The following is a 27,438-nucleotide window of genomic DNA, read 5'->3' as shown; positions in this document are numbered from 1 at the left end:
ATATAGAAAATTGATGAAATCTAGTGGATTAATTACCAATTCGGCCCTTACTATTTTTTTGTTAACAATGTCAAATGAGACTTACTATTAGAGAAATCCGTTTGCAAAATTATTCATACATATATTTTGTGCGGCGAAACGATCGACTGTGCATAAATGTGCGACATCACCATCAAAATACACTGTGGGTTAAACATCCCTTAATTTTTAACTGTAACTGTTATTGATCGAGAGATAACGCAGATTGCTGATTTCGACAATCTATCATTTTGCCAATTCTAAGTGGCAATCGTTTGCACGACGGATGCCAATATTGTGAGTCTAAACAATCTTATTAATACATACAGCGGCATCGACAACGTCATCGACAGGAACTTCATCCCAGTCGTGCAAAGTATTATTTGTTTACAATTAACTTAGAACTATGCTGCGTCACACGAGAATCTAGCTAATAATAATGCTGATAAGCAATGAATCTTCATTTACCAGTCCGGTGTTCAGTTGAATTACGCCCGGTAACCGCGAAAGATGTTTCTCTTAACGTTTGCATTAATATCAGTACTAGTCTATTTAGGCCTCCGTTATGTCTATTCGTACTGGGAACGAAACGGAGTACCGAATCTGAAACCCAACATTCCTTTCGGTAATCTCATCACCGTAGCCAAAAAGACCGAATCATTTGGAATCGCTATCAACAGTTTGTATTCGAAGAGTGAAGAACGGCTAGTTGGAATTTATCTGTTCTTCACACCTGCTATTCTGATTCGTGATCCTTACCTCGCTCATCAGATCATGACCGAGGATTTCAATCATTTCCACGACCGAGGAGTGTACTGCAATGAAAAGGGGGATCCGTTTTCAGCGCATCTGTTTGCCCTTCCAGGCAAGCGATGGAGGAATTTGCGCAACAAATTCACGCCGACCTTCACCTCCGGGCAGTTGCGAACCATGTTGCCTACAATTGTGAGTATTGGTGATAAACTGAGAAAACACTTGGAACCGTTTGCCGACCAAGGGGAGGTTGTGAATGTTCGAACCGTAGTATCTCTTTTTATGCAAGAGATTGTGGCTACTGTTTTCTTCGGATATGAGGCAAACTGTTTGAATGATCCTGAAGATTTGTTCGGAACCACTTTGGGACACATTCTTCGTGACACTTTCTCTGTAAACTTCCGAACCGCAGCGACATTCATCTGTCCGGCTTTACTGAAATTCACAGGAGTTGGCTCATTACCTCCAGAGCTGTCTAAATTCGTTATGAAAGTAATAAAGGAGCAGATTGAACATAGAGAGAAAAATGATGTCACCAGAAAAGATTTCGTCCAGTTGTTAATTAATCTTCGACAGAATGATACTAAAAATAAGGAGATTCAAATGAGCTTAGGAGAATGTGCTGCAAACATTTTCCTGTTTTATATAGCTGGATCCGAAACCTCATCCGGAGTTATTTCATTCACTTTACACGAACTGAGTCACAATCCGGAAGTTTTGCAAAAGCTTGTCAGCGAAATTAACGAAGCACTGGCCAAATCTAACGGAGATATAAATTATGACATGGTGAAAGAGATAAAATATTTGGATCTCTGTGTGAAAGAAACTCTTAGAAAATATCCTACTCTTCCCATTCTTAACCGCGAGTGCACACAGGATTATCGTGTGCCCGATTCGAAGATAGTGATCCGAAAAGGAACCCAGGTGGTGATTCCGTTGCGGGCCTACGGTATGAGTGGGAAATATTTTCCGGATCCGGATAGATACCAGCCAGAACGATTCGATATGGCGACGAAGAACTATGATGAGCGAGCTTACTATCCATTCGGAGAGGGTCCTCGAAACTGTATCGGTGTGTATTCAGTGAAATGAACTGTACAAGCACTTCTTATGATTGCTTATTATTTCAGGACTACGTATGGGTGAAATGGTGTCTAAAATTGGTATAATTTTCCTTCTGTCAAACTTTAACTTCGAAGCAACCAGAGGACCTGAGATCGAGTTCAGCCCCGCGGTGACACCGTTGGTACCAAAGCATGGCATTCTTCTGCGTGTAACAAACCGGCAGAGTTAAAAACAAAAATTACGTTATCAACTGATGACTAATTATTTTAACCAATTTGATGTTGACGCAGAAGACAGAAAAAAACTGATTGTTTTCCGGCCTACGACCGTAACTTGGTTAAAGCCGCGTATAAATAGATGATATAAAAAACTGATTGCTTTCATAATTATTACCAAAATAGCTTTCTGTTACCGTATTCGGAAATACTTCATTTACGGTTACAGGTACTTGAACGTAACTCACTTTAACAGAAAGCTCTCTCATTGAGCACTGAACACTGAAATCATTCATTTTTTATTTTATCTTATCTCATTTGGTTTCAGTTTGTTATGATAGATTATAAATGATGAGTTTTGTTTTCGATTCTTTATATATTGATGTTCAAAACCATACGTTTTAGTATTTCCATATGAACGCAAAAGATATTTCGCAATCATTTTAACTTCTCATGGAACCATGAGCAATAAGTCTTCTCCCATTGAAATTGATCATGGTCCGAAAATGCATTGCTTGAGGAATGTATTTCTTTCAAAGCACGTAACTCCAATTTTCTACCCGGATATCACTTTGAACCCTCTGTCTCAAGTGATGTGATGGATTGCTGAATAGAATAATGGTAAGGCAAAAACCAGACATTGAAAAGCAAGAACTATGAAAAATGTTTACTTGATCTTCAGGCATATTTATTTTCTAATTGTGTTGTTTTACTTACCAGCTGATAAAGAATTGACATAAAGATAATGAACCGAAAATTGACATCATAATAGACTAAGCACGGCTACGCCTTTCATTTGGCAAACATCAACGTTATATTTTGTATGGATATATCTGGATGTGTTCTTACACATTTGATGCGACTGTTGTTGTTAGAATAATATTCCGAGAGCTAGCGTGAACCGAAAAATAAATTCGATTGTGAATTTGGAACAGCATCTAAAGAGAAACAGAATTTTTTTTTCAACCACTTTGATTAATTTGTTTCAGAGATATAACAACACAAGCTGTATTGATCCACCTAAATAATTTTATTAAATTTTTTTTTAATTTTATGAAAATGGAAACATCATTCCACGGTATTTGCAAGAATTCGACATAGAGTTTGTCGTTATTCATAATCATAATATTTATATTCAGACTAAAAGAAATTCGTCGTACTGTACGTACTACAACTGTGCTTTATTAATGTATATCGTTTGAGACATTAGTTAAAATCGCGTGAAAAATACGCTCATCGCATCATTGCATTTAACTCATATTTGAAATCTTATTTTTTTTCATAAAGTTTTTTTTTATTCGGCTCCTTTACACTTAAGTTTAACGCAGCCGATTTACAGTGAACAAATTTTTTTTTGCTGGATCTTGTTATAATTTTTTGTCGTGTCGACTTACTTTACTATGGGTTGCCTTTTCAAAATTTACCCTCTGAGAGAGTGATAAGTTTTTGATCGTGAATATCTATTGTTGTATCTAATGAATCAACATAATTCTTGCGACATGCCATCGGAAATATGATCACAATTTTATGATAAAATTTTCAGTTTTGTGACATAGTCTCAAATAATTCAAAATAAAACTTTTCTGAAATGTTTGGTATAAACGAGTATCAAAGAGGATAATTCATAAGGCGCGTTTGCCTTTCTCGTATTTTTAAAGCTCATAGCTCAGTGATCTGTGAAAGGATTTATATAATCTAACTACCAATAGAATCGAAATTTTTCAATTTAAACGTGTATAGCAAAAGCATTGAAGTATTTCAATAGTACACTAATCGTCCGGGAAAAATGTTCCGAAAAGTGGTGAATATCGCAGTGAGTTCCTCAATTTGGTCCTTGTGAATGCTAGAAACGAATCCCTACAGCATATTGATAGTTTCTTTCAATAAATTATGCAAATCCGAAATGAAATAATCGACAATAAAATTCTGTATGCGTCTATTTTTATAGCCGTTAGGACCGCCCATTAGTGAAAAAGCTACAAACGAAATCAGGTAGAAACAAACCTCTCAACAAAACTTGAATAAGTTTGGATTAGAGATGGGAAATATCGAATCAAATCAGTTATCGATAATATCGATATATCGCAATTCAATATCGATATTATCGATAAATATCGATATTTGTCACCAGGTGAATCAAAATTTATTAAAACAAGAAAGTATATTTAATTGCAAAAATTAATTTTTGGATCACAGCCACATTTTTGGTTCACATTCACATTTTCAAAAATCACATTTTCAAAAATTGAGAAATCCCTGGACTCAAACAAGCCATGTTTCCCGCTGTTGAATTGACTCTTTCAGCGGCAACTGATGTTGCTAGAATTATCAAATGACGCTGTGCAATAAATTTCTGTGTAATTTTCCCAATAAGAGAAAATATCTGTTTTCTTTGGTGCATGCTCAAAACTTAGCATACACGTTGCCAACAAAATACTTAACATTAAGTACTGTTCGCCCTTTAGAAGAGTTGCGTGCAGGAAGTCAATTTTAGCAGACCCTGTCAGCTTGGAGCGAAATTAATCTTAAGTCGAGTAACGCCATGCACGGTATCTCATTCAACATATCATGTCAATTGTATGGGCGCGTATTATTCGTGTGCGCTAAACGAATTTGACATTTCTCTCCCCTACTTCTATGTATGAGATTCAATGCGGACTCGCCTGAGGGTGCCATGCTCGCTAAAAAGGATCCTCAGTTTACTGCAAATCAAGAACAGTTTGCTTTGATTTGTCCACTTTTCGCTGTGTGAAACTCACAGTAATCGAGATCAAGTGAAGCCTTCTTTGTTTTTGCGAAAAATGTTCCAGAGTTTAATGTCGTAGAGAATTACGCAATTTGACCTTTCTGAATGCTAGAAACGAGTCCCTTCAGCATATTGATAGTTTCTTTCAATAAATTATGCAAATCCGAAATGAAATAATCAACATTAAAATTCTGAATGCGCACGGAGAACCCTTCGATCATAAAATTGCGATATCGCAGTTTTTGATTTTTGCGATAGTTGATTTAACTAATTTCTTTTTGATTCAACCAATATGGTTTTTGATTTGCATATATTCAAGTAGTTGAAAAATATGTTGTCTTGAATGCTGTCAAATGCCGGAGACAGTTGAAAGCAAAACAATAATCGCAATGCAAAATCAACAACTTTTTTAGTTGAAATCTGTTCGCGTCGCTTCAAATGTCAATGAAAACAACATCGATGGTTAAAGCGTTTGGTGAAATTGTGTTCATTCAATTTTAGAAATTTATGATTCCATAACAAGTGTTTATCTAACAGCGGTGTTGTGATAAAGTTAACCTTGTTTAAGATGGAAAAGAATTGGTGACAAATTATAAAATGTTAATGAATCTCGTAATCTTTCAGGTATGCGCAAAAATTTTATGCTTCAAAATCGATCAATGATTTACTTCCAGCAGACTGTTTTACTTCCAGCTGTTTGTTACCGATGATGATGTTCATGCATTAGCAATAAAACGCTTTTTGACATGAATTTAATTTACAAAAGTAACAGAAGCGAAGGGTTTCAAACACACAGAACGCGCTGCGTTTGAATGGCGCGTTTGAATTGCCGACGCAAAATTCCCAGCGGTTGATGCACCCAAGTTCATATAAATTGACTAAAATTATCAGTGCATAACTTTAATTCAACCGTTTGAAGGCATCATCTTTCAATACTTATTTTAGGTAAATTTACAAATTTCGCTAATTTACTCGCCCCTTCAGGCAGTTTTGCTGATTGAAAACGTTTTTCTACATCAATCATTTCCGATCGAATCAGAAGTAGTTTTTTAGAATTTAGATTTTTACTGATCTCGACTTGACATGATCATGATCATACAAAAATCAAAATCACTCAGAGATCAGATCAGTTCTGATTGCGTAATGATAATTTATTCCTCGGTTAAGATCACTTGAAATCAGCAGTTTTTCCAGCCCTAATGATATTACATGTCAATATAAAATACTGTTTATATTTTAACAACGATATTTATTTCATGAATCTCAACATGCCGAAGTAATCAGTAAGTATATTTTGATTATTTTCTCAAATCAATAACATCGATTCAACTATTTGCAATGTCTAAAACAAATAAAACCGATTTTTTTTCAATTAACAGAATTTTGTTTCAATAACAACACCAGTTATTTCAACTAAAATATTTATTGAAATCGAAAGGTATGTGTCCTCCCTAATTGACAGCATTTTTTTTTTCAAACAGTTAAATTAGTTGTTTCAACCATCTTTTCTGCTAATCGATAAACAAAAATGACAGTTTAGTTAAAACAACAATCGATTAGTTGTACCAAATTTTAACCAATCGAATTCAGAAAATCAACTAATATTCTGGTTGAAATGGGATCGCGGGTGGTTCCGTGCGGCTATTTTTATAGCCGTTAGGACCGCCCATTAGTGAAAAAGCTACAAACGAAATCACATAAAAGGCAATCTCTTAACAAAAATTGAATCAGTTTGGATTCTATCGCCACGAGCAGATGTGTTTTGTGTCGTCTGCACAGCTAGTTTCGCTTTCGACAAGAGCGATTACGTCACAGCTGCCAGTCATTAGCATTGGGAAAAAAAACAACGGTGGAGAGCATTGCACAATATCAGCCGTTCTAATGGCTCTAAAAGTTTTCTAAAGAACTATTAGGATTTGTTGTTTGCAAATCGTAGGGAAATATCCTCAGTTTACTGCAAATCAAGAACAGTTTGCTTAGATTTGTGCACTTTTCGCTGTGTGAAATTCACAGTAATCGAGATCAAGTGAAGCTTTCTTTGTTTTTGCGAAAAATGTGAAAAAGGGGAATGCGTGCATAATTCATACAATTGATATTCGGAAGTGTTAAGGAACATGTCAGTTGTTTTCGTATTCACGACATCCAGTTATGTCTCTGACATTACCCACCCGCCTTTTTTTCTTGGAGGAGAGGCGCTTTCATTGTTATCCAGCGAATGAAGGGAAAGCAGTGGTTCGCTATTCACACTCCCGTCCATTGGTTCAGCATCACTGTTATTGGCGGAACAATCGTTATTTTTTCACAGACGCTGGGTAGATTAATAGCTGCAGCTGGCGTACTTTGTTCTAAAGGGGACACTGATGGTTTCGTTGAGGAGGATGCTTCATTGTCGTTGGCGGCTGTCACAGGTGTACTGGGGTTGCTTGGGGTTGGTGTGAAGGAAGCATCGTTGTCCTTTGGTGTAGTTGTCCAGTTTATCACATGGCTTACCGTAGTGAACAGCTTTTTGGCAATATTGACATGTGGTCATCTGATTGTCATCGGTAACAAGTGATTTGCACGGGATTCTTATATCCTGACCGAAAGTCACATAAGAAGGGATAGCCCTTTTCAAGCGCATGCGTAACAAACGTACGCCATTAAGAATACCGGGAAAAAAGTTCTTCCACTTTTCTTTTTTCGATAGAGAGAATCTCTCCGTATTGGGATATAGTTTTGCGAATATAAGGATCGATGACGCTTGAGGGAAGATCATGCACACGCACTTCTATAGCACTATCTTCCATATATACTGGAATGTTGTATTTAATGTTTTCGTGCTCCACGTAGTGCACATTGTTCTGGTCTTTTGCGAATTGAATTGCATCCAACTCTTTATAAAACTGGATGTAAACAACATTATTTGTCTTATTGGATTGCAGCAAATGTACACGTTTAATGTCAAGATACATTTGCTCCTTAAGCAAACCTTCAAGTTCTCGTATCGAAGGTCGGATTTTGCACTGTCTGAAGCCAACAATAATTGTATTCTTCTGTACCGGCGGTAGCCTTTGTTCGTTTGGTTCACTCATTTCGAGATCGTTCTATTGTTCACTACACAATACTGTACACTGGGGTCTCTTTCTACGCGGTTTTTTTTATGCGGTTTCTTTTTACGCGGCTTTTTTTACGCGGATTTCCGAAGTTACGCGTTTTTTTTTACGCGGATTTCCGAAGTTACGCCGTTTTTTTTTCTACGCGGATTTCCGAAGTTACGCAGTTTATTTTTTACACTGATTTCCGATAATTTGCGATTTATTTTCGCGGATTAACGAAGATGCGCAGTTATTTATTGCGTGCTTTTTTGTGCGATCCATATCTCCACGTTAAGAAGACCTCAGTTACGGGCAACGGTAACCCCATTGTGCTGTTTCAGCTCTAAGCATTGGTTCAATGGGTTTACATCCAATGGTTGAAAACTGAGCTTCCCTAACATCGGAGATCTTTCGAATTGTTTCTATTCGACTTGTTAATATGTTTTACTTTAATTAGCAGAATTATACACGTATTGAATACGTGTGGAATAATATTAGCGTACGTGTACTGAACTGTGCCGGCTCTGAACTGGACCGAAGGGGTATAAAAAAAACCCTTCCGGCACGGTTTAGTTTCGGCACACCCTGTGCAAGGACGGCAATATACTTTCATTTGTTTCAATGCATTTTACAGTACCAGTATGAAACGTCTTAAAAAAAAAAGATTGGTTCTTTTTAGATTCCACTATGAAAAAACTATTTTGTTATGACACTATCCGAATAGTGACCAAACAAATAGCAAACTTTGAACTACATATTTTAGAGATTGTGGACAATGCAGGGCCGCTTTCACAGAGTGGCAGCGGGGGCACGTGCCCCGGAGCCCACGGTCTTAGGTGGTACTCGACGGGACTCAGCGAGTAAAAAAAGGTCATTCCGTCTGTTTGGGGCACCCAAATAAATCTTGCCCCCGGGCCCATTAATACGCAAAAGTGAGGCTGGGACAGTGAGTATCTTTATATGAGTTATTAGTGGGAAATTAATGAAAACGTTCGTGATCGCTTCTCAACAATCGGAAAAGAAAATAAACTGCAGCCTTTTGTGAAATCCACTAAGAATTGATATATTTTTATTTGTATGACTCATTTTTACAAAACCACAATCGGATAATGCAGTTTCAGAAATCCTGTTGTGGGCTCACGCATTGGGAGGTGAAGGTTTTGAGGCATGTCCAGTAAAGATATCGACGAACTTTTAAAGGAGTTCGTTATAGAAAACGAAAAGTTATTGGACAGCCTCAATGATACAATTGACCCAGCGATCGATGATAGCAAAGAAATAAGTGCGACAAAAATTTAGATTTGGCGAATAAGCTAGCGGAGCATTTTTTAAAATGTGACCCTAATATACAACGTCCTATTTCCTTTAAAAATGATCTTAATTATTGTATGGTACGGTACAAAGAATTGGAATCAAATTTATTGAAAGAAATGCAAATAAACATTGGTACTGAAGTTTCCCGTGATGTTACAATCCATACAAATAAGCGTAAATTTGTAATTTACGATAGTGATTAATTTTTCATTTTTTGTTTTTTTTTTTTTTAATTTGTTATTGTTGTATGCTATATTTGAACTCAACTGTTGTATGAATTTTGAAAGTCGAATAAATAAATTTGAAAAATCGAATAGACAGCAGGATATATTGTTTTATTACCAAAACAAATTCCATATATTCTGTGATTTTGAGCAAATCGTAAAAATTTTAAACTTGTAAATTTGTATGAGAAAAAAACATGAAGAAATATTCCGAAACTATTTAATGGCTCTCTATGAGGTTTTACGTGGGTTTCTGAAGTTAAGCGATCTCAAATTTTCTAAGTCCCAAAGTCGATTTTCACACCAGATTACACCAGATCTGGTTTCATGCATTTCTAAGACAGTTTGCATTAAAAAAATCCATTTTGCGGTTATTTTCTACGTGGATTTCCGAAGTTACGCGGCCTCAAAGTCTCAAGTCCCAAAGTCGATTTTTTCAAAAAAAAATTTTTCGAGATTACACCAGATCTGGACGTTCATGCATTCTAAGATATTTGCATCAAAAAAAGTTTTGCGGTTTTTTTACGCGGACTTCCGAAGTTACGCGGTTTTTTTTACGCGGATTTCCCAAGTTACGCGGCTTTTTTTGCGGGGTTTTGTTTTATGCGGTACGTATCCCCCGCGTAAAAAGAGACCTCAGTGTACTTGGTTTCTACCGTCCCGAACGTAAGCGGTTCTGTTTTATCGACTAACTTGGATGAGATGTGAAAGCGAACTGATCTTATTTTAAAACATAACGCCTGAGCAAAAACACGCCTGAAGTTATACCTATCAACGTCAAGTGCGTTACCCTTAAATTTCAGCGAAATCAGTCCAGATGGATCATAATCCGAGAACTTTTAATCATGGTGTATTATTATAATATTAAAATACACAATTTTTCCCATATCATGACTCGTTTTGCTCATTTCTAGAATCGGAATTTTCCCGAGCACCTATAAAAAAAACATAGCAAAATATATTATTGTTATAATACAATAAAATAATTTACCTGAACTAGTGAAAAAAAGATAGCACCACACTTTCCTTCCAACAAAATTAGAACTGATAGACTAATGAAAGTTCAAATAGCACAACGAAATTCTAGTATTGTTGCTACTTTTTGATATTAGTGGCGAAATAGTACAGATTGTTTAATATACTGGAATTAAATGGGATTCATTTTCTTTAAAAGCGAGTTATAATGAGTTTCGAGACTGCCACAATTATCACATGTCTGATGAGAAGATAAGAAGATTCGCTCGGCGAAAGACTACATTTGGGTCAAAGCCGGTGCTAAACAAACGAGAATAACAAACAATATGTTTTGTCTTGTACGCTGTTCGCTCCGAAAAAGTGGCAATTATTTTCAACAATAACCAATAGCAGAAGCTTCGCATTCAAGGAAAAAGCACTCGACCTCATTTGACGGGGGAGAAATTCAATAATTCGGTTCTTTTAAAGGTGAACTATTTTCCGAAAGAACTGTTTGATATTTTCTTTCATTAATACACGCGAATCAACAACAGAAAAATAAATGAAGAAATTTTGGTTGTTGTATTTTTTTGTCTTGTTAGTCCCCTTATTTAATGTAAACGTGTAACGACGCCAATTTAAAAAACTAAACACTCTCATTCAGCAAGCGACTGTATTAATTTAATTTGCGCTGCGTGCAGTTAAGCGGCCAGAAAATTTCATTATCTTGCGCCCGTCAGACTTCAGTGAGAAGACCAGTTGTATAACTTGATTTGTGAGACAGACCATTATTGTCACATGTCTAATAAAAAGTCGGGTTGAGAAGTGGAAGTAGCCGATTTCAAATAGAAAATTCTAAGATTGCAAGAACGTATGGGAGAAAAACATATGCTGTCCTTTGTAAATTTTGTATTCCGAACAGATAACATAACTGACCTTTTTTCTGAAACTAAAGTACAGAATTATAGTGAGTTTAATCGATCTAACGTAGGCTTCTTACCAGATTCTTAAAATGAACTACTCTTCCAGTTTGGTTATTGATTTAAATGTTGTCTATACTGCAAAAGTTAATCTGCGAAGAATTTATTTAGTTTTTTATTTTTTTAATAACTTGCATGTTTTGATTAACCTGCTTTCACTGATTGTACGTTTGTTTCTGAAACTGGTCACTGATGTGCAAACAGAAAATGAGAATAAATGTAAATATATCGCATTGATAGTTCGCTAAAGCTTGTTTCACAAACACTCGAAATGCATTCGAGTGTTAGCTAACTGGAAAGGAATAGAATGAAATTTTCATGGCTGATCATGAATCAGAAATGACTTCGAGTATGCGGCTTGTCGCGCTTAAGTTTTTCGAGTCATCCGAATACACAATCGTAATGAATAGCGATTCTCTCGCAAATGTAAAGAACAAATACATTAAGATTAGATTAAATACCCTTTCAACATATTGTATCTAAACTATGCCTCTTTTTGCTATGAAAACAGATTTCTGTCATTAACTTGTTACAGCTTAATGATCGGGTTTGCTACTGAAGAGTTATCGGAATGACATGTAAATTATTGCCCGAACAAAATATACAAGTCATCGGAGCTCGGTATATTGTTGTTTGTTTGGCGTCTGGTATCAGTCATATGTCTAGTGTCAAATTTATATTATTGTTATCAATTACTTGATAAGAAATGCGCTACCAGCGTATCGTTTCGGCCCTCAGTTGCAATACACCCGGCAATCGCGGAAGATGTTTCTCTTAACACTTGCATTGTTGTCAGTTCTGGTCTATTTAGGCCTCCGTTATGTCTACTCGTACTGGGAACGGAACGGAATACCGAATCTGAAACCAAACATTCCTTTCGGAAATCTTACAACCGTAGCCAAGAAGACAGAATCCTTTGGAATTGCTATCAACAGTTTGTATTCGAAGAGCAAGGAGCGGTTGGTTGGAATTTATCTGTTCTTCACGCCTGCCATCCTGATCCGTGATCCTTACCTAGCTCATCAGATCATGACGGAGGACTTCAATCATTTCCACGACCGAGGAGTGTACTGCAATGAAAAAGGTGATCCATTCACCGCTAATTTGTTTGGTCTTCCAGGCAAGCGATGGAGGAATTTGCGCAACAAACTCACGCCGACCTTCACCTCCGGACAGTTGCGAAATATGTTGCCTACAATTATGAGTGTTGGTCATAAATTAAGAAAACACTTGGAACCGTTTGCTGATAAAGGGGAGATCGTGAATGTACGAGCCGTACTTTCTCTTTTTATGCAAGAAATCGTGGCAACTGTTTTCTTTGGATATGAGGCAAACTGCTTAAATGACCCAGCGGATTTGTTTGGAACCACTATAAATCATTTCCTTCGAGATAATTTTTCCATAAACTTCCGAACGGCAGCGTCATTCGTCTGTCCGGCCTTATTAAAATTCACCGGAATTAGTGCTCTTCCACCGGAAGTTTCCAATTTCGTTATGAAAGTAATTAAGGAACAGATCGAGTATAGAGAGAAAAATGAAGTTACCAGAAAAGATTTCATCCAGTTATTGATCGATCTACGCCAAACTGAAAGTAGCAATGAAAAAATTCAATTGAGCTTGACTGAGTGTGCCGCGAATATATTTCTGTTTTATATTGCTGGATCAGAAACCTCATCCGGAGTAATGTCATTCACTTTACACGAACTTAGTCACAATCCTGAAGTGACAGGAAAGCTCGTTGCCGAGATTGATGATGTTCTGAACAAATCTAACGGAGATATAAACTTCGACTCAATCAAACAGATGAAATATTTGGATCTCTGTGTGAAGGAAACTTTAAGAAAGTATCCAGGACTGCCGATTCTTAATCGCGAGTGCACCGAGGATTATCGTGTGCCCGATTCGAAGATAGTGATCCGAAAAGGAACACAGGTGGTGATTCCATTGCGGGCCTACGGTATGAGTGAGGAATACTTCCCGGATCCGGAGAGGTACCATCCAGAACGATTCGATGTGGCGACGAAGAACTACGATGAGCGAGCTTACTATCCATTCGGAGAGGGTCCTCGAAACTGTATCGGTGTGTATTCAGTGAAATGAACTGTACAAGCACTTCTTATGATTGCTTATTATTGCAGGATTACGTATGGGAGAAATGGTGACTAAAATTGGTTTAATATTTTTCCTATCGAATTTTAACTTCGAGGCTACCAAAGGACCCGAGCTCGAGTTTAGCCCTGCGGTGGTGCCTTTGATGCCCAAGGATGGCACCCGATTGCGGTTAACCAGGCGTTTCAAATGATTATTTGTTATTTAAGACCGTTTGTTGCACTATTATCTGAACCCTCAGAGTAATAATTTTAAGTGTTGTATGTAGAAATTATAGTATCAACGAACTAAAAAAAATACAATCTCAAAAAACAACTACTAGCACTGGCAAAAGGCTGAAAAAACAAAAATAACTGGCTCTTTTCTTGTGTTAGTTACAATAATTATAAATAATGCACCAATAAATAAAAATTAGATTTAATCTTTTCGTTTGCCATAAACTGCCGGACTGCGATAATAGCAACTTTACAGATCGCCTTGTTGTTAAAAAACTATAAGGATCAGCTCCATGGGATTGTTCGAGCTATTGATGTGGAACAAGTCAACCAAAATTTCTAATGATCGATATTTTCAACCAAACAGTGGTTTGTTACGCGGCTTTTTACGAGGATTTCCGAAGCTACGCGATTTTTTATGCGGATTCCCGATGTTATGCGGTTTTTTACGTGGTACGTATATCCCGCGTAAAAAAGACCTCAGTGTATCAGGTGTACAACTTTGCTTCCGCCGTTTCAAAATTACAAGCTTTATTGCGAAAAAGTGCTTACAGATGTATTATTCAAAGTATTGTCCGTCGCTAGTGACAATTTTTTCCCATCTTCCCGGCAATTTCCGGATCCCGGCTCTAAAAAAGAAGTCCTCTTTTGACGCTATCCATGAAGCAATCCATTTTTTCAACTTTTCGAAGGATTGAAAATGTTGATGTGCCAGGCCGTGTGCCATCGAGCGGAATAGGTGGAAGTCAGAAGGGGCGACATCTGGGGAATACGGCGGGTGGGGCAAGACTTCCCATTTCAGCGTTTCCATGTACTTTTTGACCACTTTTGCGACGTGAGGCCGAGGATTGTCGCGTTGGAGGACTTCGTCATGTCGCTCTTGATATTGTGGCCGCTTTTCTTTTAGCGCGCGATTAAGGCGCATCAGTTGCGTTCATTAGCGATCTTCTATGATGGTTTCACCCGATTTTAAGAGCTCGTAGTAAATCACACCGAGCTGATCCCACCAAATACAAATCATAACCTTGGCGCCGTGAATATTCGGTTTTGACTTCGACGAAGTAGCATGCCCGGGCTTTCCCCATGATTTTCTGCGTTTAGGATTATCGTATCGAACCCACTTTTCATCACCGGTTACGATTCGATGTAAAAACCCCTTACGATTTTGTCTTTGAAGCAGTTGCTCACATACAAAAAGACGGCGATCAATGTCCCTTGGTTTCAATTCGTGCGGCACCCAGTTTCCTTCTTTCTGAATCATGCCCAGGGCCTTGAGACGTTTAGAAATGGCTTGCTGACTCACTCCCAACGATTCGGCAAGCTCTTCTTGGGTTTGGCACGAATCTTCATCAAGCAATGCTTCTAGTTGTTCATCTTTGAAGGTTTTTTCTCTTCCACCACCATGTTTGTCGACATCGACATCGAAATCACCATTTTCAAAACGTTGAAACCACTCCCGACACGTTCTTTTGCTCAGATCAGCATCACCGTAAGTTTCTGAAAGCATTCGATGGGCTTCAGCTGCATTTTTTCGAATTGTAACAGAAAAGTAAAACTTCCGGCAAATGGCGAGAATTGGGCCCATAAACAGACATTTTCGAGCGTGAATAATACGGAAACAAGAACAACTGTCACTTTAAAGGCATTATCATCTATGTATTTTGACCAGCCTCAGCCGGTACAGCCACCTATCGGAAAACGGCGGAAGCAAAGTTGTACACTTGATACTAACAATAAGAATAACGCGAAATTGCTACCAATCGTGATAACTTAGAAATAAATCAATAAATTTACTTATGAAACGTTATCAAAAACCTCCATGCGTGTTCTTACGGTCTTGTACCATACTTGCATGACTTGCAATCGCTCGTTTTACAGCACCCAGCCATCTTACACATCGCTGTCATTGGCAGGGTTGCCTGTAATTGTGAAGCCAGTGAACCAGTCATGTCAGATTTATTCACCGAAACACCGATTATGATGACCGTTATGGTCGTCCAATTTAGGTGGTTACTCCAAAAAACATAAAAATGTTTTGAAAGTTCACAAATTGGTTATATCAAATCTTAAATTGAAATTGCATGAGAATAGTTGAGGCCGTTGAAATATATCAGAAGTGAGAGCCACGTTAACTCACAGTCGATCAAAAACAACCACGTGTTGAAGATTCAGAGCAGTGTTTGGCCGTGTTTACAAGTAATAAATCAGTTTATTCGCGTCGATATGTGACAATGGATGAAACATGGATCATAACTCACGCCGAAATCAAAACGATCTTCATCTGAGTGTATTGCAGCAATTGAACTGAAGCGTTAATCTAGACTATCTTGAGAAAAGAATCATAGTCAATAGCGATTACGAATACAATGAAAAACGACCTAATATGTCGAACTCCGTTCTCCATTGTAGAAAAACAAATAGAATACTGCGATTTAAAGGTTACCTAATCAATATGCAAATACTCTATTCGGTGTACTTCACTGAATGTCCTGAAAATACAGCAAACTTTGCCAAGTTAGAGATACCACGAAGTATTTATGTACATTTGGAACTGAAACCATTATTAATAATTTCATCATGGAGGGAAACATTAACACAGCTCCCAAAAGAATTCAGTAGCTCTCCAAAACAGCACGTAATTAATGCAAAGTATGCCACTAATATAAGATCCGGCGCACTCACCGGGGCATGCATCCGTTAAACAAGCCAACTTAAAACGCGAAAAGCTGCAAGCCACGATGGTGTTATTCAACGAGAGCAACTTTTCGTAGCCCAAAAATTGGACACCGCATCATGCGCTCATTCGGGGGTACCGGCGTTGCTGCACAGTGAGGAGAAATTTAAAGTTTTCCGAAACTTATCGTCAGATTTTCCACAAGGCTTCATATTGTGAATTCCCCCTCCCTCCTTTTAATGAGCTGAACCGGAGTGAAAAAATGGACAAAATTTTTGTGCAAAACCGTCTTCACTAGGACCTCGAATCAAACCAAAAGTCATTTGACCATTTGTTGTAAATTTTAGTCTTCACTTATCATTATGTTTCGCAACACGAAAAATTTTCTCCTTTTTAAAAGTTCAGTTAGTGTCTCAGAAAACAAATAACTGCTGATCCCGTCTGCTCTGAGCCTGTTTCGTTGCAAACCGGTCCAATGGCATTGCGAGTGATTTGCATTAATATAAACTTATCTAATGTAATTTCCCCATAAATCACACTTCTTATTGTGTTGTCGGTTCGCATCGGAACTGGGACAGTGCTGGCACCGGCGGAGTTACGCCTTTTTTCTGCCGCTGTGCCACGGTTTTCGCAGAATGAAGTTCTTCATCGGCTGAACTGCCGAGCGTTGTCTTCATTGCTTTTAACGCCCGAAGAAAAATGAGCGTGTTTTGAAACTGTCCTGACTGCCAGGCAATGTGCCTTCCAAGATAATTGACCCTCGGTAGGGCACTTGTTGCCATCAACATTTATTTCTGCCCTGGACTACGGTGCGGTGTGTCAAGGCTTTTGCTAGAAACCGCAGTCGATCCTCCAGTTAGTGACGGAGACTGCAGTGAATGTTTTCGCTATACATTTTCCATTGCAATTTTACTAAACAAGTTTTCATTTCGATATTATTAATTTACACAATAAAACAGTTAATGTAATGGATGATCTCATGGAAGATCATCCGAATCCGATTCCGGATACTAGTAAGAGCTTAAATACTCCGAGGGCTAAACATTATCCACAGGGTACCACTTGGCCATAGATACTCTATCTTCGAAAAAAAGAAAAGATTTTAAATTTGATGCAAATTTCAAAGGATTTGACATCACATTTCTCTGAAGTTAAAGAAATATGTAAAGTTAATAGAGATAAAAATCGAGTTTTTGTCAACGACTTGAAACAGGCAAACGATCTTGTCACCTGTAAATCATTTGCTGTTGAATATAGAGTTTACTTTTCATCGAAGGAGGTGGAAATTGACGGTGTTGTACTGAAGCAAGTCAGGCAGCCGATGAATTAATGAAATTGGTCGTTTTAAAAACTCCATGCTTGAGGGAGTTAAAATACTCGAGTGCAAGCAATTGTACTCAGCATCTACTGTCGATGGAAAAAAGTCTTATCGTCCCTCAGATTCGTTTCGAGTAACATTTGCCGGATCTGCGTTGCCTAGCCATGTCTATATCGATAAAATTCGTCTTCCTGTTCGGCTTTTCGTACCGCATGTTATGAATTGCACGAACTGTAAAAAATTCCGGCATACAGCTACTTACTGTAGTAATAAGTCCAAATGTATCAAATGTCAAGGGCCTCATAAGGATAATCTTTGCGATAAAGACGTTGAAAAATGTGTTTATTGTGGGGAGAGTCCTCATGATGATCTTTCAATATGCGCTGCATTTAAGTTGCGTAAAGACAAAATGAAGCTTTCTTTAAAAGCATGGTCTTAGCGCACATATGCAGAAATGCTTAAAACGGTCATACATATCTCCCCTTTGGAAACCGAAAACGGTTTTTCAAATCTTGCGGAGCCAGAGGAATCTGACTCTGACGAAAACAGTGAAGATACCTCGTTTATCACTCCTCAAGGGTCTGTTAAGAGGAGATTACCAAACCATAAAATACCAAAAAAGACACCTAAAATTACACCTTCAAAAAAAGATCCCCGTGTTAAAGCTAAAAAGCCAAATTTAAAACCAAAAACTGTGCCTCCTGGTTTGTCAAATTCACAAACCAATCCAGAAACTAGCTCAAGAAAAGACAATAATCCAGTGGGCTCCATTTCACATTCACCAACAGGATTACTGAAATTTTCGGAAATTGTAGAATGGATTTTGGCAGCATTCAATATTTCTGAACCTCTAAAGACCATCATAACGGCATTCCTTCCAATAGCTAGAACTTTTTTGAAACAATTATCAGCTCAATGGCCAGCTCTCTCAGGTTTTGTATCATTTGATGGATAATTTATCATCCGCCGCAAATGATTCAATCACTGTCCTGCAGTGGAATTGTCGAACCATCATGCCAAAACTTGATTCATTTAAAGTTTTGTTGCATAGTCAAAAATGTGATGTATTTGCTTTGTGCAAAACATGGCTTACATCAAACATAGCCTTAAATTTTAATGACTTTAACATTATACGTCTCGATAGAGACTCTCCGTATGGTGGAGTGCTTTTAGGAATTAAGAAATGTTATTCCTTTTATAGATTAAACATTCCTTCGACTTCTAGTATAGAAGTTGTTGCTTGTCAAATAAACATTAAATGAAAGGACATTTGCATTGCTTTGGTATATATTCCTCCAAGAGCACAAGTTGGACAGCGACAGCATAGTGAAATTGTCGAAGCACTTCCTGCTTCATGTTTGATTTTAGGAGATTTCAATTCGCACGGAATGATGTGGGGTTCCGTTTACAATGATAGCAGATCATCTCTAATATATAATATTTGCGACAATTTTAGCATGACGGTACTAAATATGGGTAGCATGACACGGATTCCAAGACCTCCTGCACGCCCAAGTGCATTAGATTTATCTCTTTGCTCGACTTCAATTCGACTAGATTGCATATGGAAAGTGTAGGCTCCCGGCCGAGCGGTGGCGGGTGGCAGAATAACGAAGATGACGTTTCTTTTAGTTCTATACGGAGTAATACCACGAAATTCACCTTTTTTCTGAGTTTATAGTTTATCTTTTTATGCTTTTCACTTAACAGCTACTTATTCTCAATAGTGCAGGATTAGGCTGTTTTGGGAGTTCTTTCCCACAATCTAACAAAAGTCACTAACGATTGTTAATAAGGCTAACACTTCACGCAGTCTCACTAAGTTCGGCATATCATTAAGTTTACGCCCATATGAACGTATGTCCTACTGCAGTACAATCTAGTGCATACTCCACTAGTTAGAAAATCTATTCACAACACTTCATGGTGATCTCAAACACTACACATGAATCTGTTAAATCTCTATTCATTACAGCAATTTTCACTTCTTTAGATGCCTTCCGAAAACATTATTTCTTGCTTGATTTTGAGGTCACTTGATACTTGACCCTCACAATGCCCACTATGCATACTCCTACGGCTTACTGTATTACACTCCGAACTAGACTTAACTTTACACTTAATTCTTCAGAAATTGAGTCTGGTCTGTGCTGAACCGAGCTGAACTCTAACTTTTCACTTAATTCTTCAGAAACTGAGTCTGGTCTGTGCTGAACCGAGCTGAACTCTAACTTTTCACTTAATTCTTCAGAAATTGAGTCTGGTCTGTGCTGAACCGAGCTGGACTCTACTGAACTGAACTCTGATTTTTTTTCCGACTAGTGGTTTTTATGTTCCTAACATTTCACTAGCTGTTCGGCCTAAACCCGAGACCATCGTGAACGTTACCGCGGTTGTCCGTGAAATTTCTTTGTTTACGCAGAGCACCTCAGTGTCGCGTAAACAAAAACTGCTGCGCCAATGCAAACCAGCAAATTTGCTAAGGACGCTGCATGCCCCCTTACTTACTGAGCTTGATGATACCTTAAGGGTTAGCATCAAGTCGATTGTGATGGTATCGGACTTAGGCGCGAGGATATGGGTACTAAAAAATTTTGTATAGTTTTCATAACTTAATGATAATCTTGGATTGTAAATTTTAGCTCGGCTTATTGACTTTGTGGACAGAAAAATATTCCGATTTTATCTAGTCAGCTGTTATCATCCTCAATTGAAGTATCCTGAAACGGATTGCTTAGGTGTTTTTGATTTCATGTGTTTTCGTTTTGCTCTGTATTTTATTATTTCTTTTGTTTAATAAGGCTAGTATACAATATGCGTTTTTAGTTTTGCTGGGAACAATAAAACGTACAAAGGTTATTTGAAAGTTTAGTATGCTATAATTATAATTTTGAGATACATACACGGCTTGGTTTTCTCCACTAATAAGTAAAATTTCTAAACAGTCTGATCGGTACTCTAGAAGAAGAAGTTCTCTTTACTTTGTATTATGGGGGGGGGCGGGGACTATTTCGATGGTTGGACGTAGAAATAGGATACACGTACGCAAGAGCGGTTCGAAACACACGGCAGAGAAAACTTTCAAAATCGTAATATTTATTTAGAGACCTACCTACACACCACGTGCAAATTTACAAGCACACATTTTCGATGCGTTTTGTTATGTTTTGTGAGTGGAACAAAAAACAGTGAATTTATGCTTCGCTTCGTCGCTGCTGCTTTAGCTGCCATTCTTTAAATAACGGATATGTTGCGGGTACTTCTTTTTGGTGTTCGTATTGTTTCCGAGCTATTCCCTTTTTTGCTGCCAATTCCTATCTCTCTATTTCTTAATTCTATTATCGTGAACGGTTCCACATACTCATTTTCCGTTTCTGTTTCTCTGTTGGTGCTTTTTTGTCTCGGTTCTACAGAGATTGTCGGTATTGGTTCTTCTTGAGTCTCCGCTATCGGTCGTGCTCTTCCGTTCTTATTCATCAAAATAGGCCCTGATATCATGTCTTTAGTAATGGGTTTTCCTCCCTTACTATTTTCGTTTGTAATCGTTATATCGTACAATTCTATGTCTGAAGTTTTGATTTTCTTTCTTTCGACGTTTCCGTTGCTTTTTATAACTTTCGTTGTGCTACAGCATGAAATTTTTCCTTTATGACAATAGGCACAACCACTTATTATGCTCAGGCTTATTATGATAATCGTGCTTATGCTTATCCATGGGTATTCCAGTGGTGCGTAAGTCATGTTCTGTAATTCTATTTTTCTTTCCTTTAGTTTCTTCACATCTATTCCTATATCAAAGAGGCGTTTGTTGTTTATAAACGTATAGAGCGTGTTCTTTTTATCCAATACCGGTATATCTGTGTGCTTAGATATCTCCTTTTGTTCTATCGGCTCCTCCAGGATTTTCCTGAGGTATATTGGTTCCTCGGCTTCTTCTTTATCTTGGTGTCTGATGATTACCTCACTAGTTTTCAGCATCGTGCCGTGTTTCAATTCCATAGTCCCCACTCCTAATATTTCTCTTCTTTCAATTCTTTCGCCATTAGTTTGCGTTATATTAATTTCTGTTGATCTTGGCGCCACATACACCCATATATTTGGCCGCGCTGTTTCGAACCACATTGTATGATTTAACCTAAGTGCGCGGGCATCACAGGTCCTTGCCGTTCCTTTAAAAACCATATTTGCGAGGCACTCGCTGCTTGTCTCTAGATTGCTTTCCATATTAGTCATATTACATATCTTCGTCCCAATATAGTCACTGCATCCTTTGTACGTCTTATCATCTATGACATATCCCCATCTCCTGTTTTTCTCTACCATTATTATGTTTCTCTTGAGATGTGTTAGCGTTACTATATTACCATGCATTCGTGGCATAACTATTCCCCTTAGTGTCGTAAACTCTGCTTTTGTAACCAGTGGTATCGCTAGTTTTACTTTCAATATACCTCTTTCATCCATAATGTGTGTGATTCTGGCCATGTTAAATATTTCCAAACTTAAATAACCGTTTTCTGTTCGCGGGAAGTCTGTATTTCCCGTCGATCTTTTCCCCTGTGTCTCCATTTCCTTTAGCAATTGCATGGGTTCTGCTAGCTCCGTTATCATTTCAATTGCTCCCGCCTCCCCGGCTAGTATTTTTAATGCAAGTATTTGTCTATGACGTATTCTCCGTACGGTGTTTCGCCATTCCACTACTTTTCTTATTGCTGTCATTTCCATCAACAATAAGTCTCTTGTTGATTCTGTTTGGTTCATGTCCCTGAGAACCTCGTTTTTCATTTCTTCGTCTTTCCGATATGTTTCAATAGCCTTCAGATCTATCTGATGCACTGACTCATTCACCAAGTTATAAATTGAATCGACGGCTGCAGTTTGTTGATACGTTAGCTCTTTTATTTTTTCCTCATTGCCTCTTAGCCTATCTATATCCATATCCATTCTTCTCCTATCTTCGGAGTCCATTAGCCCTATCGCGTTCCACACGCTTCGGCGTTTCCTTCCCCTCGGCGATCTCCTTATCATTTCTCCGAGGTCGTATATTTCTTTGCTATCTTCCTCAAGCATTTTAATTAACTCCCTGCACCGGTTAGGATCTATCGTTCTTGGTGCAGCTTTGCAGTCCTCCACCAGGGACTGTACCCCCTGTCTAGTTCTATCCATAATTGTTAGTAATTCTTCCAAATTTACACTCACCCTAACATCATATGATCCGCTTATCGTTCGCGCTATCCCCAGTTTCTGTAACACGAGATTCCCATCGTAACTTCCGCTGTTTTCTCCTAATATTTCGATAGCCGTCATGATACTGGAATGTATACAAGCAGACACATTCCAAACGTGAAAACTCTTGGATTTGTTAATGAAAGAATTTTTTTCTTAAGATTATAGTACAAAAAAACAACTGATACTAATAATCCTTAAAAATATGAAATGTGTTTTCGCCGCCCATGCTTAGTCGCGCGCATTCGTCTGCATGCATATTCATAGGTGCTTCTAAATCGAGTTTAGCCTGTATTTTTTTTTTCGCGATGGTTTCATTTGTTTTTGCCGAGCGCCCATCGTTCTGGCGCATGCAACGCTTGCTTGGTTTTGCTGTGCGCGGCAGAAAGTTGGACTGTTTAATGTTTACAGCTTACTATGCCGCGTAGTTTTGTTTCTCGAGTGCGTCTGTTGTTGAAAAGAAAAAATTCAAGTCCATATCCGTTTAGCCTGATATTGACCTTGGCGCTAAATTTGTGATACTTTATAGCGATTGAATTTGTGATACTTCAATGATTAACCAAAAACTGTTCCAATATAAATTCCCATTAGAAACTTAATCCGTGTACTTCTTCAATCTGTTGTTATGAATCTTTTCTAATCTGTTTCCGTTTTTGATAGTTGTCGTTTGTTCGCTAGGGAGAGCAACTACTTCGTAGGGTCCTCTCCATAGCGACTGTAATTTCTGTCCTGCTCCTGTGGGGTTGGCTTTAACTAGTACCAAGTCTCCCCACATTGGTTGCCATTCATTGGAGCTTCTATCGTACAACTCCTTCCGTTTTTCTTTGGATTTTACTAGATTTTCTCGTGCTTGAGTATGTAATCGCTTGAATGTCGATCGCATTTCGTTCACGTAGTCTTCGTAGTATAAACCATCATTGTCATATTTGTAAATTGAATTCGGAATATTTTCCCGTTTTCCATATAATAACTCAAACGGCGTGTAGCCAGTAGATGAGTTTATGGTCGTGTTATATTCGAACGTGAAGAATGGTAACAACTGATCCCAGGTTGTTGGGTCGCTACCCACGTACTGTCTAAGATAAGTTTTCAATTCCCTATTTGATCTCTCCACGAGGTTTGCTTGTGGGTGGTAGGTACTTGTAGTAATCTTCTTAATTTTTAAAATTTTACATACGTTTTTCATTAGAGAACTTACGAAATTTGTTCCATTGTCGGTTACCAGTTCGGCCGGTGTCCCAAATTTACATATATAATGGTCTACGAATGTTTGAGCAACTGTGGAGCTCTCTTGATTTGTCATGGGTGCTACGATTAAATATCTGGTCAGATCGTCTTGCATAACCAGACCATATCTGTTACCCCAGTCTGATTCTGGGAGTACTACTATGTCCATATATAATTTCTCGAATGGTTCAGAAGATGTTGTAGTTATCTTCATCGGAATTTTGTTTGCCCTGCCAATCTTATTTTTCTGGCACGATTCGCATTGTTTGACATAATTCTCGATGTCTTGGCGCATATTTTTCCACTGGAACAGCGGGCTCATTCGCATCCGCATACGTTTGCTACCTACATGTCCGCCTAAGGGAGAATCGTGGAATTCTTTTAATACTGTCTCGCGATCCTCCTCTGCTACAAGCATTCGATCCTTCTCTGGGGCGTATAATGTGAATATCTTGCCAAATTTCTTGGCAATAAACCTTAGTGCCGTCGACTCAGGAGCCCTTTTCAAGTTCCTGAATGAAATGATTTGAATGGTTTCCGCATTTCTTACGTATTCGGGGCAGTTTGTAAAGGCATCCATTAGCCCTCCCAAAAGTACGTGTGTATCTGTTAATGATTTCTTGGACCCGTTCAAAATCAACCCCCATAGCTTCCTATTCGGAATTTCAAAGATCCTTCCGTTCAAGTGGTCCTTTAGACCATGAGGTAATTCTACGATTTCCTCCAATTCCTTGTATGCTGATTTGCTGTTTACTATTACGAATGTAGCCTCAGCGTTGTTTTCGTCGATTTTCTTTGTCGAAATTTTTAATCGATTGAATTCAATGTCGTTCTCTCTGGTACATATATCGTACTCCTCGAGGTACGAGAATCCCCCCAAATCTTCCTTCTCATCGCATCCAAAATCGATGTTTTCCAACCCGTCCATGTGTGGGTTCCATTCAGTTTTCTGTTTATTTTCAAATAACGCGAATCGCCCGGATTCATCCCTAATTTGCTTGGGGTTCACTCTACTCTCTGCATCTTTCTGCTTCGCAAGATCTTCTTCTGCTTGCTGGTGTTGGCGTTTTTGTTGTCTCGTTACTACCGATATGGTGTGTGGGGTCTCATCCTGTTCGGGCAATCTCGATAAAAAGTCTGCTACGACATTGTCCTTGCCTTGTTTGTAGCGAATGTCTATTTCCAATCCTTGTAATTTTAATCGTAACCGTGTTAGCGTTGGCGAAGTTTCCTTCAAGTGCCATATTGAAATTAACGGTCTGTGGTCTGTGTAGACGATGAATTTTTGATTATAAATGAAGTGTTTGAACTTGTTTACCGCCCAGACAATGGCCAACAATTCCTTCTCAATCGTATGGTACCTTCTTTCAGCACCTACTAGGCCTCTACTGGCATATGCTATTGGTCTATCGATAGACTTTTCGTTAGATAGTACAGCTCCAATGGCGTACTCGCTAGCATCTGTTGTGATCACGAACGTATCTTTGTAGTTCGGTCTAACTAACAGTGTGTCGGATGTCAGAAAAAATTTTAACTCCTCGAATGCTTTCTGGCATTCGTCTGTCCAAACAAATTTTACATTTTTCCGCAAGAGGTCGTTCAACGGTTTACGTTTCTCTGCTAGTTGCGGTATGAATTTTCCATAGAAGTTTACCGTTCCTAGAAATGAGCGGACGCCTCTGACCGTTCTAGGTGCTGCCATTTCTTTGATAGCCATTATATTGTCCTCCATAGGACGTACTCCATTCTGATCTATCACATGCCCTAGGTATTTTATTTCATCTTTCAATATCTGGCATTTGCCCGGCTCAACTTTCAAATTATGTTGACGCAAAGCCTTCAGCACCTTACTTAAGTTGTTATTGTGTTCCTCCACGGTAGTGCCAAAAACAATTATATCATCTAAGTATACGATTGCTTTGACGTCTTTTATTTCGTATAGGACAGTATTCATTAATCTTTGGAAAGTAGATGGACTATTTCTTAACCCCATAGGCATCCGCGTAAACTCAAAATGCCCTTTTGGAGTGGAAAAGGCTGTCTTTGCAGCATCCTTTGGGTCGATCGGTACTTGATAAAATCCCGATTTTAAATCCAAAGTTGAAAAATATTTACTGTTCCCTAGGTTGTCTAAGATTTCATCGATCAAGGGGATCGGGTATACAAAGGGTTTTGTCACCAAGTTCAATGCTCTGAAGTCTACTACAATTCGATACTTCTTGTTGCCATATTCATCGTCCTTCTTTGGTACGCATAATACTGGAGCATTCCATGGGCTCTTGCTAGGCCTTATGATACCTTGCCTACGCATTTCTTCGATTTCTTCGTTAATATGCTTCTTTGTAGCTTCCGGAAATCTGTATTGCCGTTTGTTGATAGGCACGTTTGACGTGGTCTCAATTTCGTGCACTGCCGCATCAGTGATAGTTAGTTTATCCCCCTTCAGATAGAATACATCGCTATATGATGCCATAATCATCTCTATATCCCTAAAATTTTCTCTTTTTAGATGATTCATATTTAGTGATTCTAATACTTTTTCCGTTCGGTCTCGACCAGTTATTTGACCGTATCTTTTATTTTCCGTAAGAATTACGTCTTGATTTGTATCTAAATCAAGGAACCATTTGTCTTCCTCGTCATACTCTCTGTCAATAAACTCCTTCTCCTCTTCATTAGTAATAGTAGTTCCACAACCGGGGAGCATACTATCTGAACGATCGTCGTTTTTGTATAACTCATGATTGCTCTGATACGATGCATTATTGTTATCATTTTTATTCACGTGCTTTTTATTTATTTCATATTTATTACGCTTTGATAAACTACCCTCTAAGACTTCAGCATTTAGCACTTCGAGAACTTTTTCTATTCTACGTGATCCTTGTAGTGTCTTAAATTTGTTGTTTTCCACTAAGCTAAGGTCATAGTTGTTTTCTGTGAGAATAGGTTTTTGTTGCCCCGATTTGTTTTCGTTGAATTCGTCTACATCCTTGCATATTGTGGTAAACTTTTCCCTTTTAAAAACTGGTTCATTTATCATTTGTTTGTAATCAAAATCGGCTGTGTCATTTTCATTATTATTCTTGTTATGAACATTGTCATGTACACTATTATATATGTCATAGTTATTTGTTTTGATTTCCGTCTTACCTATTATGTCTACGTTTGCTATAATGAACTCGGTTTGGCAGCTTATGTTATTGGTTTTCGTTCTACTACGTATATTTTCTTCAGTTTGACACCCTTTCTCGGTTACCATTGGGTATTGATTTTCCTTATATATTAGGTTGTTTGTATTTGACTTGTATTCTATATTATCATGA

At 38.1% G+C, this 27,438-nt stretch overlaps 3 protein-coding genes across 10 annotated transcripts in view; 1 reads left to right on the top strand and 2 right to left on the bottom strand.

Moving 5' to 3' along the window:
• LOC131431442 (uncharacterized) overlaps window positions 1-27,438 on the bottom strand; it is a 400,265-nt gene that overhangs the window by 272,765 nt on the left and 100,062 nt on the right. The gene's annotated exons all lie outside the window — the stretch shown is intronic.
• LOC131429335 (uncharacterized) lies at window positions 483-13,873 on the top strand. The gene is made up of 5 exons (XM_058593408.1): window positions 483-1,843; window positions 1,902-2,060; window positions 2,127-2,164; window positions 12,010-13,423; window positions 13,482-13,873. The coding sequence occupies exons 1-5, from the start codon at window positions 529-531 to the stop codon at window positions 13,643-13,645; spliced, it is 3,090 nt and encodes a 1,029-aa protein (XP_058449391.1). The 5' UTR covers window positions 483-528; the 3' UTR covers window positions 13,646-13,873.
• On the bottom strand, window positions 23,481-26,066 carry LOC131429334 (uncharacterized). The gene has a single exon (XM_058593407.1). The coding sequence runs from the start codon at window positions 26,064-26,066 to the stop codon at window positions 23,481-23,483; it is 2,586 nt and encodes an 861-aa protein (XP_058449390.1).

Source organism: Malaya genurostris, chromosome 2 (genome assembly GCF_030247185.1).
Source record: "Malaya genurostris strain Urasoe2022 chromosome 2, Malgen_1.1, whole genome shotgun sequence".
NCBI classification, from domain to species: domain Eukaryota; kingdom Metazoa; phylum Arthropoda; class Insecta; order Diptera; family Culicidae; genus Malaya; species Malaya genurostris.
Note: the sequence above shows the minus strand (reverse complement) of the source record. Positions and strands in the feature narration are given on the sequence as shown.